The 15,314-nt window shown below is 33.4% G+C and overlaps 1 protein-coding gene and 1 long non-coding RNA gene across 4 annotated transcripts in view; one reads left to right on the top strand and one right to left on the bottom strand.

Moving 5' to 3' along the window:
* The window catches only part of LOC109837994 (cystathionine beta-lyase, chloroplastic-like), a 9,866-nt gene extending 2,029 nt beyond the window's left edge, over positions 1-7,837 (bottom strand). The window contains exons 1-6 of one of the 3 annotated variants that reach the window (XM_020406400.1): positions 7,456-7,837; positions 7,237-7,355; positions 6,844-6,914; positions 6,642-6,733; positions 6,484-6,568; positions 6,307-6,418 (exon numbers count right to left, since the gene is read on the bottom strand). In XM_020406400.1, the coding sequence (XP_020261989.1) occupies positions 6,307-6,418; positions 6,484-6,568; positions 6,642-6,733; positions 6,844-6,914; positions 7,237-7,355; positions 7,456-7,708 (732 nt within the window). In that variant the 5' untranslated portion in view covers positions 7,709-7,837. The remainder of the gene's footprint in view (positions 1-6,306; positions 6,419-6,483; positions 6,569-6,641; positions 6,734-6,843; positions 6,915-7,236; positions 7,356-7,455) is intronic. The other 2 variants (XM_020406401.1, XM_020406402.1) reach the window with 2 other exon arrangements.
* LOC109837995 lies at positions 11,775-14,009 on the top strand. The gene is made up of 4 exons (XR_002246528.1): positions 11,775-11,893; positions 12,137-12,174; positions 13,251-13,304; positions 13,398-14,009. It is a non-coding gene; the product is annotated as an uncharacterized LOC109837995 (long non-coding RNA).

Here is a 15,314-nt window from a genome sequence, read left to right as displayed (position 1 = left end):
AAAACCCCAAGCAAAGAAATTTACAATTTCAATTACTGGGATTACCAGTCAGCCTTTTATCAACTGTTCCTCTACCAAAATCCCAGAAACAAACATACATGGTAAATTAAGTTATGCCCAGAAGCCATTTATAAAGGTCTACCCACTTGGTTCTATAATTGGTGGTCTAAATATGGTGAAGATCTTAATACAGTACCCAAACCCATATCAAAATTATATACCCCTTGGGTTGACTCTCACCCAGTCATACAAAAGATGGACAAGAATCAAATTATTGAAGGTTTATGTTCAACATATTTCTTCGCTGAGGCAGAAATTCTATGGATCTGGAATTGGTCCTTAGAAGCTGCATGGGATGAACTTCACCTACCATCTCTTCAAAAAAATATATCACAACAAATGGTGGACGAGTATCAACGTTTAAGACAAAGTAAAACATATAGAAGAAATTATTAAGATGAATAATAAAATCCTTGATAATATTTTAACTCAAGAAATTCAAAATAAAAACCCTATGGTTAAACTAGCAAAAACAATGAAGAGGAAATACCCTCACGCAACGGAAACTGAAATTCAACAAAAATGCCTTGAGCATATGAAAAAACAATTCTTCAAGGTATTTGACAATAGTGATACTATGTCAACAAAATCCACTCAAAGTAAAGGGATAGACATATCCCTACCAGACGCCCAGGATCCTTATGAGGAAACTACAGAAGAAATGTGGGAAGCAGCCATGGGAGTTCCCACAGATGTAAAAGGTAAATGTATTGAATAGTTATAAACTATCACTTACCTACAGTCATACTGACTTCTTTTCTAAAGTTATAGTTTTACTTCTCTAATAAGTTATACTTTACTAGAAACAGCCAAGATGCCACCTAAAGAGATGAAATCAAAGAAAAGAGATTCGGTGCGCAATGGGACCCACCCGACACCTTATCTTTTACTTTGAGTTGAGACTCGGGGAGCCACTCTTAGTGCTAAGTGACGCATGCAGTGACGTAAGATTCAATCAAAAGACGCCGAAAGATAATGCGCATTAAAAGCGTCGACAATAATGCGTTTACTTCAAGTCTTCTCCAACCAGCTGTCCAAAGGCAATCAATATGATTCCTTTCTCAGTTATAAATAAGGGAGAAGTCTTCATAGTTCAGTGTGCTTATTTTTGCTTTCAGTTTTCAAAGTTAAGGAATAAGAGCTTCACTCTCTACCTGACACTTTGCCTTCTTTTCTTTCCCCTTCTTCTTCTTTGTAAAAGTTAGCCGACCTAAGGCTTTGTAAAATAAATCTGATGAAATAAACTGGAGGAGCCAGAAGTTTTATTTAAAATAGCAGGCTTCAAACTGTAAGTCATCTTATCTTTTTTTTTTTTTTTGCTTAGCCGCAGAAATTAGTATCAGAGCCATGATTCTCTAAGTTTTTCTTACGGAAATAATTATGTAGATCTAATAAGTAGGAATTTATAATTAAATATATTCTTTATTATTTTTGTTGATAATTTAAGAAGAATGATAGTGGGACGTCACTCAAGTCGTGTAGCGTAATGTTTCTCGTTGAAGCCGCGAAGGCGTGTAGGATAGTGTAAGTCGTTGACAGACGTGCTATCACGAGTCTTTACTTATCTTTAAAAAAAAGAATTTCAATTATAAATCCTTACTTGATAGAATTTACATAATTTAATCTGTAAGAAACCTTTAATGGTAGAGTAATCTCTACCTCATCTTCTGAAATGGCTCTTAATAAGAGCAAGAAAATTAAGAATGCTCAGTTGACAGAATATCCGTCTGAGCTCGAATCACTTAATAAGTGGTCCATCACAAATGTCCCTAATAAACACATCTATAAAATTGGGTTCTTTGATTATAAGTGATTGATAGCAATCAAGACCTTAGAAAGAACCATAACAATATACCTCATCTGATCTATAAAGAGAAAGAAAAACTTTTTCCCACAATCTCTGAAATGAGCTTCCAAATATAATAATTGTTTTGTATATATAGATAGATATATATACATACATACATAGATATATGTATATATGTGTTATGGTATATATATATATATATATATAATATATATATATATATATATATATATATACAACTATATATATATGGAAAGTGAATCTAAAGGCTGACACCCTAGGCCTCCCACCTAAGGACCGCGGCCTAAAATCACATCATTCCTAATTTTTTTTTGCGATCCGCTCCATTTGAACTTTAATCTACACGGTTCTAAATCCCCAAACACACTAATTTTGGCGCTGAACCCGGTCGTGTTTTTGTGCACCACTTATCATCCCCACAGCTGCCCAATTCTTGAATCCTGGTTTCTCTGAATAATTAAAACCTTTTACACGGCTCAACGAATAGGTCAAAACACAACGCGCGTTCAGCCAAAATTGGTGATGTTTGGGTTTTTAAGCAACGGTGTTAGATCAAGTTGGTTGGTAAGTCGAGCGCCAATCGTAGAAAAAAATTAGGAAATGAGCTTGATTTTTAGACCGCCGTCCTTAGCGATGGAGCCTAGCTGTCACCTTAGATTCACTCCCATATATATATATATATATAACGTTATAATATATTATATATATAACACATATATATGTGTATATATATATATGTATGTATACATGATACATACATATATACATACACACACCCTATTTTTTTTTTAAACATGTTATATAACTCGTTATAACTCGTTTCATTACCTAACACGACCAAAATGTTACATAACATAAGCACAAAATGCACAGGGCACTTAACGGCCAAAAAAACTTAAAAAATACGTTTTTCGAGCATTTTGTTTGGGGATTATTGGTTGGGACAATTTGGGGCTAAGTGGGATAATTATTTCAATGGAACAGTTTTATTTTTTTAGGATATTTTGAATGAAATAAAGTGAGACAATTAAGGATAATAGGACAATTTGAAGTTTTGATTTGACTATTCATGTGGGATAATTGATGATGTGGCACATTATTAAAGTACAATATTTATCTATCAATTAAGTCTAAATTAATTTACCTAATTGTTTTAGCATATTATTTAGTATGTTATTATAATATAATACATTATTTTACTTTATACTAAACTATAATATATTATATTATAATTACTAATAAATTATAACTATATTTAATATTATTAATTAATATAATATATTATAATAATATGATATATTATATAACAATTGATATAGTATACAAACAATATATTTAATATAATATTTCAATAATATAATATTTAATCAAAAATTAGAATATTTTTTAATTCAATATAATATATTATTTAAAATATTATATTATTATTAAAAATTTAATATTTTATTTTATTTTATGATAATTACTATAATTTAAATAGAATAATTGATGACATGGCTCCTTATTAAAATATAATATTTATAATAATCGTAATATACTATCATAAAAATACTACAATAATATTTTTATTCTAACTAATAAAATATATACTAAATAATATAAAGTAATATTATAGTAATATAATATTAATATTATAATATATGAAATATTATTAACCAATATGTAATAATAATATATAATAATGTTATATTAGATAATATTATATAATATTTTATTATCTTACGTTATAATAGAATTTTATAATATAATATAATTAAAATATATTATATATTATAATACAATAAATATATATTAGATATTTAGTAAATTAGTGCTTCGATTTTATCTTATTTTCCTCATGATTATCCCAAAGTTAAGAATGGAGTAGTTTTGGAGGTTGGGATAAAAAGTTTGTATAGAATGGGATAATTTTAGAAAAAGTAAGGTTAATTGTCTCAATCTTATTGTCGCAATGAATAACATCTTAAAGTGAAATCTCAATCTCATTGTCTTAATAAATAACACCATAAAGTAAAGTCCCAAAAATTATCCCACTTACCTTAAAATTACACTAACTAATAACCCCCTCTTAAGGGTTATATAACCAAAATGTTTTTACGTTATATTGATTACCAGATTTGAACACATAGATCACTCTCCACAGTCCAAATCTAGTAACATTCAGCCCTTTATCACTGTGAAAACCCTGATCCTAAACCCTAGCGCCCGAAAATATCTCTCAACTTCTCTCAGTGACGATGAGAACTTTGACTGTAGAAACCTTCAACTACGAAAACCTTCAACAAGATCTCAGCGACAAAACCCTAGCACCTCCATCTACATCTCTTCCCCTCATCTCTATCTCCATCAAGATCTACTCCTCATCCCCATCTCAGCGACAAAACCCTAACTCCACCTTCATCTTTTCCCCTCCTCGTCTCCATCTCCATCGAGATCCACTCCTCGTCTCCATCGAAGCAATGCCCTAGCATCTCTAGGTAAATCTCAGCGATGAAACACATGGCAATTCTACACATCTCAGCGGCGAAATCTCCTCCTTGGCTCCTTCACCTCCTCGGATCTCTCCATCTCTAACTCTCGCTGATAGCTTTCTCCAGTGACTTAGTCAGCATAATGAAGTAACAAGGTTTAGCATATTTGTGATGTTCTATTTGAAATTTTTGATTATTTTAATTATTAAAGTCATTGTGAATTGTTCGTATTTATAAAATATCTAAACAATTAATAAATAATATAACATACGTTATGCATTACGTTTTTTTGTGCTTTTTCCATAACCCCTAACAAGAGATAAGCATTACGTTATGTGTGATCGTTATTTTCATCATTAATATACACATATACATAACACCTTAGCTAGAACATAAATAAAAAAAGAAACCAAATACTCTCGTCTTCAAACACCTGCCATTTACTGTTAATATGCACAACATGTTAAAATTTTGACAGATATGATTCCGGTGGTCTCACATGCATTTGATATAATGAGGAAATCATGATATCTCACCCAAAAATTATCAAACACAGCATAATATTTTGCGACAAGCCATATAAAAAGATATATTGGTCCATATATCGGCTGATATTTTGGCAATATTAGGGATACATCACCCAAAATAGCCAAAAAGTGGTAAATGATATTTAGAGACCATATCAGTTGTGGCAAGCCCTTTAAAACGATATATCGGGGGATATTTCGGGCCATGTCGAGGATATTTAAAACAAAGGTTTTACTTAATTATTATTATGATATCTCACTATAAGAGTTATTATATATGTTTATAAATTACTAATAAAATATTTATAAATAAAAATATTATTTATAATATTATACAAAGATACAAGATAATATAATGTAATAATGTAAAAGTAGAAAAACATAAACGAATATTTAATAATCAAACAAATCAAATATATGATTGGATGAATTCTATTCGTTTATGAACTGAATAATAAAAACTATTCGTTTATTGTTAAATGAATTATCGAGTTGAATTTAACGGAATACTTAAGACGAATAATAAATGAACAATTTGTTAATTATCTGGTTCATTTCCACTCTAGTGTAGAAGTATTTTAAAAATGGAATGAGCATAAGGGATACAAGTGTATTGTTCTCGGGTTATAGAAAGGTCTTATATTTCCATGGTAAACCTGATGAAATGAACACAAAATGAACATAAAAGAGGATTGAAGTGCATTGGTCTCAATAAGAGAAACAAGAAGATTTTAGAAGTACAAGCTACTACAGAAACCATGGAACGTACGGCAAAACTTGATGAAGAACATGTGAAAAAGGAAAAGTGAAATCATTTGAGAACCATACTTTTTAAATTTCCATAAAAGGAAGGGATATCACAACGTTGCAAGTACTGAGATGTTTTCTACCACTATTTCTCACAGAAATCATATGGACAAATATGCATCCTTTCTTACAAACAAAGTTGACCTGCTATCAGCTCTACAAGTTTAACATTTCATGCCAGCATTAGCCGTAGATCTATAAAAACCATATTGGAAATGGATAGTCTCTGAAAAGTCCTAAATTATAAGGAATAGCAGTGTATGGTGTAAAGGTGCTTATATCTCCATAGCAGCTCACGATACGAATACTAGGGCATCAGGAGAGAAGAAAAAATGCATATAGCAGGGATCCAAGCCTTTTTGTACATGGATAAAGATGACATAACAAGAGGGCAGATCAGCACCACGACGTTGAATTCTTAAACTTTTATTTTCTATAAGCCACTCACAGAGATGCATCTCCTTAGCAAAACAAAATGCATTATATTTGCAGGGTTTAGTAGCTAGAAAGATAAAAGTCAAGAGCTATTTGACATGGAAACCAGTTTTCCATGCATCTTTAATATTAATTTTACAACATAAACCAGTGAGGACCAGGAGCATGAATTTCATACCCGTATATCAGCAATTTGCAGCCGGGGATTTGTTGGGCTTTCCAACCACACAAGTTTTGTCATAGGGCTGATGGCAGATGACACCTCGCTCAGGTCACATGTATTGACTTGTCTGTCATTTGAAGATATTAGCAATTTTTCTTATTGAGTTACAAAAAGAATGTGCATTAGACTAACTTCACTACAACTCCTCTCTTTCTAACCAGTTGGAGCAATCTATCAGAACCCCCATATATATCATCTCCAGCAACAATTTCTTGACCTAAAGCAACAAAAGTTGGTTGGTCAATAGATGTAAAGTAAAGTTAAAACAAATTATACAAGCTGATGCTCACCAGGTTCAACAAGCTTCGTAACAGTGGTCAAGGCAGACATTCCACTGGTGAAGCAAAATGCAGCGTCAGCCTTCTCAAGCTTAGCCATGAGACTGGTGGTCAACAAACACGCAAATAATTATCAGTCAAGTAAAAAAAAAAAATCAAGATTCCTGCAGCACATCAGTAAACACTGTGCACAACAGAAAGAAACAGTACTGACCTTTGCAACACATCCCGAGTAGGATTACCGGTTCTAGTGTAGTCGTAAGGACCGTACTCGGTTGCCGATGGCTGAAAACAAGCATTAGAGAAAATATTAACCCAAAATGTGATCGGAGTGCATGCATTCTGCTGTAGTTCATGTTTGTTGATGTCACACTTGCTCGCGAAGGGATTTCCAAATTTTTAATTTGGGAGAACGCAAAACCAAATTGCGTTTGCATCTCACTTGCAGAAAAACCGGCTGTGTACTGAGTTATCATCACATTTTCACAATATATAACCAAAATATCCTCTTGCAAAATTTTAGCCAAAACTTGTGACAGAATCAAATAAAGGAACAAGCTTTCCACTCAAAAATAAAATAAAATAAAACATTTTATATCATAGTTACCTGGTTAAATGTGGAAGTTTGATACAGCGGGGTACTGAGAGCTCCGTAGGGATCAAAGGAGTTCCCGATATTGGTCAACATCGTCGCTATGCTCGGCTCCCTCCTCTTCAGCTCTGCTTCTTTAATTAACATCGCCAAAATTAATCAATAAGGGAGATCAAATTAATTGAAAAGTAATGATCGATCACCAAAAACCTAAAAGGAACTCAAGCATCCAACCTAGTTGAGGAGGAGGAGAGTCGTCCAAGCAATCCGCAAGTCCCCCGGCCAAAGCCGAGGTGCTGAGATCTCTGTCCTCGCCCGCACAGCAATTCAACTCGAAGCTCTTCGCGTTTGATGCCATCCTCAGAGGAAACGAGAGGGTTGCCCTCAGACTCCAACGGCTGCTCCTTCCCGCAGGGGCTTGGCTGCGAGCGGGGTCGGATGGTCGGAGACGAGGGAGAGGAGGAGAGTTGAGAGCGGCAGTGGACATTGGAGGCCGAGGGAGGGGTTTTAGGGCTGGTTTGGATTTGGAGCTAGTGAAGGGAAGTTAAGGGAACGTAACGGAACCGGAAGAAATTATTAATGGCCTGTTTGTTTGGATGGAGGGGAGCGAAGGGGAAGGAAATTTTTGATTTCTTTTTAGGGGCAGTTTGGTTCGCTATTATAATGGGTGAAAAATCAGAAAACCTCTTCACGTTAGATTTTTAGCCCTTCACGGCAGTTTTTTTGTTTCCGTCCATTTATTTGTGCCGTTTTGGTTCGCTCGGATGGAAGAGGGAAAACTCTGCTGAAATCGCCGTCAGCTCAGATTTTTTCCCTCACTGATTTCCTTCCCCAGCCGAGTGAAATTGATGAAAACTCTGCCACGTCAGATTTTTTTTCCTTCTTTGCTTTGTTTATAAAAGTTTTCCTTTTTTTCTATGCGAACCAAACACAAGAAAAATAAATACATTGGTTTCTCACCATTTTTTATGTACGAACCAAAGCAAAACAATCTATTTCTTGGAAAAATTTGGAAAACTCAAAACTTATATTTCTTTACATGGAATTGCATTTCCCTATATCAAGGAAACGAACCAAACAGGCCCTGAACTAAAATTTTGCCTTTAGTTGACTGTTCGGATGAAGGCTAGAGATGAGACAGTAAGAGAAATCTAATTTTAATCTTGTTTGGTAGTTTTATTTAGAAGTATAGGGGCTGTTTGGTTCGTTTCCTTGATATAGAGAAATGCAATTCCATGTAAAGAAACACAAGTTTTGAGTTTTCCAAATTTTTTCAAGAAATAGATTGTTTTGCTTTGGTTCGCACATAAAAAATGGTGGAAAACCAATGTATTTATTTTCTTGTGTTTGGTTCGCATAGAAAAAAAAAGGAAAACTTTTGTAAACAAAGCAGAGAAGGAAAAAAATCTGACGTGGCAGAGTTTTCATCAATTTCACTTGGTTGGGGAAAGAAATCGGAGAGGGAAAAAAATCTTAGTTGGCGGCGATTTCAGCAGAGTTTTCCCTCTTCCATTCGAGCGAACCAAAGCGGCACAAAGAAATAGACGGAAACAAAAAAGCTGACGTGGAGGGCTAAAAATCTGACGTAGAAGGGTTTTCTGAGTTTTCCACCCCTTATAATAGCGAACCAAACAGCCCCATAGAGGAAGAAAATAAAGAAAAATTTGAGTCAAAATCTTACACCCCAAATTAACCTAACATGTAGTATAACATGTAAATTTTATTTTAAAAAGTTATTAAGGGGAATTAAAGAAAACTTATTTTACCTCGTTTGGTAAGTATAATAAAGTAAAGGACAGGAAATGAAATATATATAAAATGACATCAATATCCTTTCAAGTTACTAAGTTTTTTTTTTTTTTTTGGTTAGATCTTGATAGGATATAAATTGATCTCTCTACAATTGCTTCCTCTTATCCTTTACCTTCACTCAGGTTACACCTCAATTAGAGGGAAGAAAAAATAGGGCTTTCTCCCTCATTTACCTTCTCTTCTCCCCCACTAGCTAGCCCAATTTGATTCCCAAATAAAGTTAAAGATTATCATAGCTTCCCTTACCCCTCATTACCCTCAATCCAAAACACCCTTATGCCTCATTTGGTACGCGTGAATGGAGTCAAGTGAGAATGGAAAGAATGTAAGAATGGAATGTAATAGATGTGGGAATGGAATGTATATTCTCATTCTTATGTTTGGGTGTGTTTAAAGAATGAAACAGGAATAACAATCTTATTCTCATTCCCATGTTTGATATCATTTGTTCGCAAGTGAGAATAAAATTTAATTTTATAATAATGCCCTTACAAAAACACAGAATTTTAAAAACATAAAGTATTTTAAAAATGACTAAATAGTTTTTTTTTAAATAAGTTTTATAGAAATGATATTTTTTCTCATAGAAATAATTTTTCAATTGTTAGTTATATTTTGGTACACCGCCTCAATAGCAATTTCGGACTTTTGGCTTAATAATTGAAAATAATTTTCATAGAAATTATATTTGATTATAAATAATTATATTTTCATATTTCTAACTTCTAATGCTACATGTTTATTACTTGTACAAGTAGCTAATACAACTAGCATCATTATGCACAAATGTATACAATAGACTAAATTCCATATGCATGCTACATGATTTATGACTGAATACCATGTGCACGCATGAAGAGAGAGATCGAAAGAAAACACTAAAATTTGAAGGATTGGAAAAACATATTAACTTTTAGTCTGTATATAAAATTTCTATGAAATTTCAAATTTCAAAAAATTGATTAGGAATAGAAAACATGTTAACCTAGAAAGTTTGAAGGAATAGAAAATATGTTAACCTCTAATCAAAATATAAAGTTTCAACCTCATCAATTAAGCACATTCTTTCTTGTTGTGAGTGCTTTGAAAAAATTACAAAAAAGATTAGGCATATATACTTTAATGTAACTTCAACCGTACATCCAAAGATAAAATATTTACTAACCTAATTTCCAATAGATTACGCAACCGAGTCGCCAAAAGATAAAAAATTATTGTAAAGATTAGGTAAAGATTAGCCTCACATACATATTTTAAAAAGAAATAATGGTTACCTAACCGAGTCGCTTTGAGTCGAAAACAAGATTTTTTTTTTTCTACTGCATACGCGATGTAACTAGGGCAAAGTTGAACAAAGAATAGTATTTTAATATTTTACATCTATTTGTATATTTATACGAGTAGCTAATGATATTATTTCTATAGAAATAATTTTTCATATAAGAATATATATTTATTTTCGTATCTTTTAATGAGGGTATAATCGGAAATTATTTGATTATTTTATTCCCACTTAAGTGGGAATATTAATTACTTGTTAAATGGTTGAGAATAATAATTCTCACATAAAGTGGGAATTGATAAGAAGTGAGAATAGTAATTCTAGTGTCTAAAAATACATCGTGTTTAGTGCGCATGAATAAAAAATTAGAATTGCATTCCATTCCCACTCATTCCTGTGTACCAAACGAGGTGTTAGGGTTTCTTTTTTTCAGAGAATTTCTATTTTCTTCAAAGGAGACACAAGAGGGTTGGTTTTAAAAAAGTGGAAACTTTCAAAATAGACAAATTTATAATTTTATTCCTTAAAATCAACTCATTTTAATTTTATTTACAAAATTCGACTCAGTTTTGGCCACGTCAGCAGCGTAGGCTAAAAATGAGTCAATATTAAAAAATGCTTCTTTTTAATTAGTCAGGGTTACCAACCCCGACTAATTAGATGTTAGTTTAATTACACGGGTTACTAGTAAGGGCTAAACTGTAGTTCAAAATAATCACAACTGCCAACAGCAACTATTTAGAAGGTTAATTAACTAGGTTGCTAATTAGTCAGGGTTGACAACGCCAATTAATTAGAAAAGAATCTTTTGAACTAGTTAAAACTGGGTTGATTTCTATGAATATGTTTGAAATAGGTTGACTTTGATGAATAAAGTTATAAATGGGTCGGTTTTGAAAATTTCTCCTTGAAAATTTTGAAGATTTTAATGGACTAATGAAGTGAAGAGCATGAACGCGATTTAGGAATAAGGTCGGGCTCATTCATTTATGATCTCTTTAATCCCTCTCTCGACTCTCGAGCTATTTTAACTATTTTGTTAGAGGGCAAAATAATCTTTTAATCTATATCTATATCTATCTATATCTATATCTATACTACTTCTAAAAGAGAACAAATTTCAAAACTTTTACATACCCAATTTGCCCTCTTCAAATTTCCTAATTCTAATTTTATCCTATATGTATATATGTTATCCCTTTATTTATTCCCCATCATCTTTCATAACGCAAAGAATCCCAATCTCCCCTTCGTTATCCGCCCTCTCCCTCTCTTTGATAAAACAACGCTCAAATCGACTTTCTATCCTCCTTCATTATCTGATCTCTCCCCTTCCCCTCTCGCTCTCTCTTTGATAACGCCCAAATCCCTTTATCTCATTCATTATTTGTGCTTTCCCCTGCCCCTCTCCCTCTCCCCCTCCCCCTCCCCCTCCCCCTCCCCGTCTCTAAATTAAATTGACATTCGGACTCCTCGCTTCAGTTTCCCTCTCCCTCTCGCTAGCTATCTCTAAATTCATCCTTATTTCGACGATCAAGCTCCTCACCTCAATTCCTTCCGTTTTCAACCATTGACAATGTAAGTATAGAATTGGTAGTAACTACTACGGCTTTCCAATCCCTAGAAATTATGTTGTGATTCTATAAATACCTTTTGCTTCAATTTTGATGGAACAAAGAAGATTTTTTTTTTTCAATTGTCAGTATGGATATTGGTTATTCTTATTACCTTCTTGTAATTTCTTATTCATATTCTCAGTTTCATTGTTTGATGAATTACCTTTATTTTTGGTATTGATTGATTGTTGATTGTTGTTGTTAGGTGTCGGATATTGATTGGAGGAGTAGAAAGCTATCAATGTAAATTAAAATTTTATTTTATCTCTATGATTTTTCTCTTAGAATTATAGCATTTTGTAACATATTTTTAGTGATATCTGTTGAATATGATTAAACTGCTATTGTGTTTGGGTTTACTACATTTTTTAGTATAATTTGATATGTGCACTGAGCTCTTTTTTTCCCGTATGTTCTGTTAAGTGGACTGTACTATACCTTAAAGGTAATTGTTTTTGTTTAAATAGTGATGAAATATTGCATAATTTTTATTTACATATGACTCAAATCATAATTAGTAATTACATTTTTTTGTTGATAAAACTTTAGCTTGTGTTTGATTAACAAAGGTTCAATGAAAGTGATCTTTTACCAAGTGTTGTCATCTATCTATCTACCCTTTAAAAGAGCCGGTTCCTAAAAAACTTTCCCCTTCCCTAATTAACCTTACACTATTTTAAATATACCCTCAGCCTTAATCTCCACTACCGTTATTCCTTCCTACTATATCCGCCGAAGCCGAAGAGATCATCCGTTACCTAAGCACCTTCCTCTCCGCTGAAGCCGAAGAGTTCATCTGTTAATCTTCTCGCCGTCCCACGAACTTCCACTCACTCAACAGCCATGGCTGCATTATCTCCTCCTCAAATCTCCTTCCTTATCTCCTCATTTCCCAACCCTAATAATTCGATCCGTACTCACAAAATACCAGTTCCCTCCCCAAAATCGAAGAAAGAAGCCGACTTTTCTTCTTCAACTGTTCACTGCTCGGCGACGAAGAAGTCCTCGCCTTCCGCTGAGGTCAGGCAATTTCTTATTTCTCAACCTTTGAATTGAATTTACAGGTTTTTTTTTGTTCGAATTGGGAAATTAACTACTTTAATTTGGGATTCGGGAGAGGAATACGCTAGCTTGATTGAGTTGGTATATCTGATCCCAAGTTTTAATGAACGGCGGATTCATTCTTCTTCGTCTTCACTCCTCTATACTAAACCCTAGATCTAAGCTTTAGTTATGCTCAATTCACCGTATCCCCTTTTAGTTTTTCAATCTTCTCATTTTGTTCTAATAATTTTGCCCAAATTCTCAATTTTCTACAGATTCAAGCGACAAGTGTTTAAATATACGAATAGCACCTATATTGCGACTATAAAGTAAGTTTAGTTTACTTGAATTCTTTTATTTTTCAGGTTGTGATTTCGCATGTGATTTTTTTAATTTTTTAATATGATTCTGATTTGGTTCAGAAGAAGCGTTCGTCTTCTTTTCCCGCGCAAAATCGCTCGATTTGTCGATTGAATCCCGTTAAGGTCACCACTAATCTCACCAGAGGCCAGATATACCTTTCCTCAATTTTAATTTTAATTTTTTTACTTTTTTTCTTCCGATGAAATTGTTGATAGCACCCTAAAAATGGGAGCTATTTTGTCTGTATATTGGAACTTAGCTGTAGGATAAATTAGGTCTGCTGTGGCTGTGATTGAATGCCAGTTTGTAAGATAGGTCATTGAGCACAGGGAAAACTCTAGGGGTCCATAGATTCTATTTATTTAGTTGATACGTGCAAATGATTTCCCTTAGATGACTGGAAATTATGAATTAATTGCTATATCAATTCTGTTTTGATCAATCTAATATCAATTGTGTAACCAATAGATTGAAGATATTAATTAATTGCTATATCAATTCTATTAAATATATTTATATCATGACTTCTTAATAATGTAATAGCTACTCCAGACAAAAATACAGGAGCCCCTTTAACCAATAACCATTACTTGAGAAAACCTGTTCAGTAGTCCTCTTAGCAATAATTTGACTACATTTTTTATTACATGTAGGGATTTTTTAAAAATATATTTTTTCCCCTAAGAAAAACACATTATGGTATTTTGAGGCTTTGGGTTTGCTTTTCTCTCAATTCTCCTTGGCTGCAGGGTAGTCCACGGAAAAGGGAATGCTTAACATTAGTTAGTTACCAGAAGAATGTCCAACAGAAAATAAAAGGTGTAAAATTTAAGCTATTTTCTCATCCAATTCACAGAAAGTTTCGTTGTTCAAGAATATTTAAACATAACTTAAGATAGGAATGTAGAATATAACAGCAGTCATACTAAACATGATTGTCCAATCGTACTAAACATTATACATATTTTAGTGATCAATCTCGCATCTGCTGCATAGTCAACTCCATTTCGGTTTTGAACTCAGCTCTAATTTCTTCGTGTTGTTTAGTCAACGCTTCTTGCAGCATTTGAGCTAGTTGATCCGGCGTGATCGCGAATGATTCTCGGGCTCGTCCAACACTGGATGCGGTATCGTCCGATGCAATAGCGGAACAAGTATCCGACAATTCTTCATCTGAAGATAAACCCTCGTGCATTCTCCTGTAATCTCGACAAGTTGGCTCTTCTTTGTAACCGCGCCATCCTTTGAGAAAGACCCCGCTCAATTCTCCCTCCCGGAGAGAAATCAGGGTCATAGTTAACTGACTTTTGCTTTCCTTTATTGGTCATGTTGATGATAAGACATGCAAAGAGATAATACTATCAATTTGTTGTATGTAAACTGAAACATACAGAATGATGGCTGGTTTTAAAGACTTGAAACAGACATTCAAACATGCGGAGAAATTAATCTGACATGAAATGAAATTATACAAGGTACCTCAGGCTTGTTTCTCTTGGGAGGAAATATCAGATGGGACCTGCAAGTCAATCGAGAAATGCATATATTAGTTTACCTTTATGATTACTGCACTTGTATACTGTGATAACGTTGCTAGATGCTAAAGTATCAAGCTGTAATTTTTGGAATATGAGAGGTCGCCAAAAGCTTTCATCAGATAATAAAGTTCAATCAAGAGATAAGCGGGCTAAAAATGAATAGAGATTTAAATATGCAATTTAGCATGCCCTATGTACATGCAGAAGGAGCATAATGGTAACTGATCTAGCATTATGCCTTATCCCACAAATTCCAGTGTCAGCTATATTATCGTTGCTATGATTTCTATCAAGTGATATATTTGCCTTACTAAGCTCTTGGCACAGATATCCCTAGCTCTATCGCATATCTCTATAAAGAGACCGCATTTAATTAGCTTGATTTAGAATCAAGAACCAAACATGGAAAGCTGTAGATTAATGATGAAGGTTAGGTTA

This window comes from Asparagus officinalis, chromosome 4, assembly GCF_001876935.1.
Source record: "Asparagus officinalis chromosome 4, Aspof.V1, whole genome shotgun sequence".
NCBI lineage: Eukaryota > Viridiplantae > Streptophyta > Magnoliopsida > Asparagales > Asparagaceae > Asparagus > Asparagus officinalis.
This window is presented reverse-complemented; position numbering and strand designations above follow the sequence as displayed.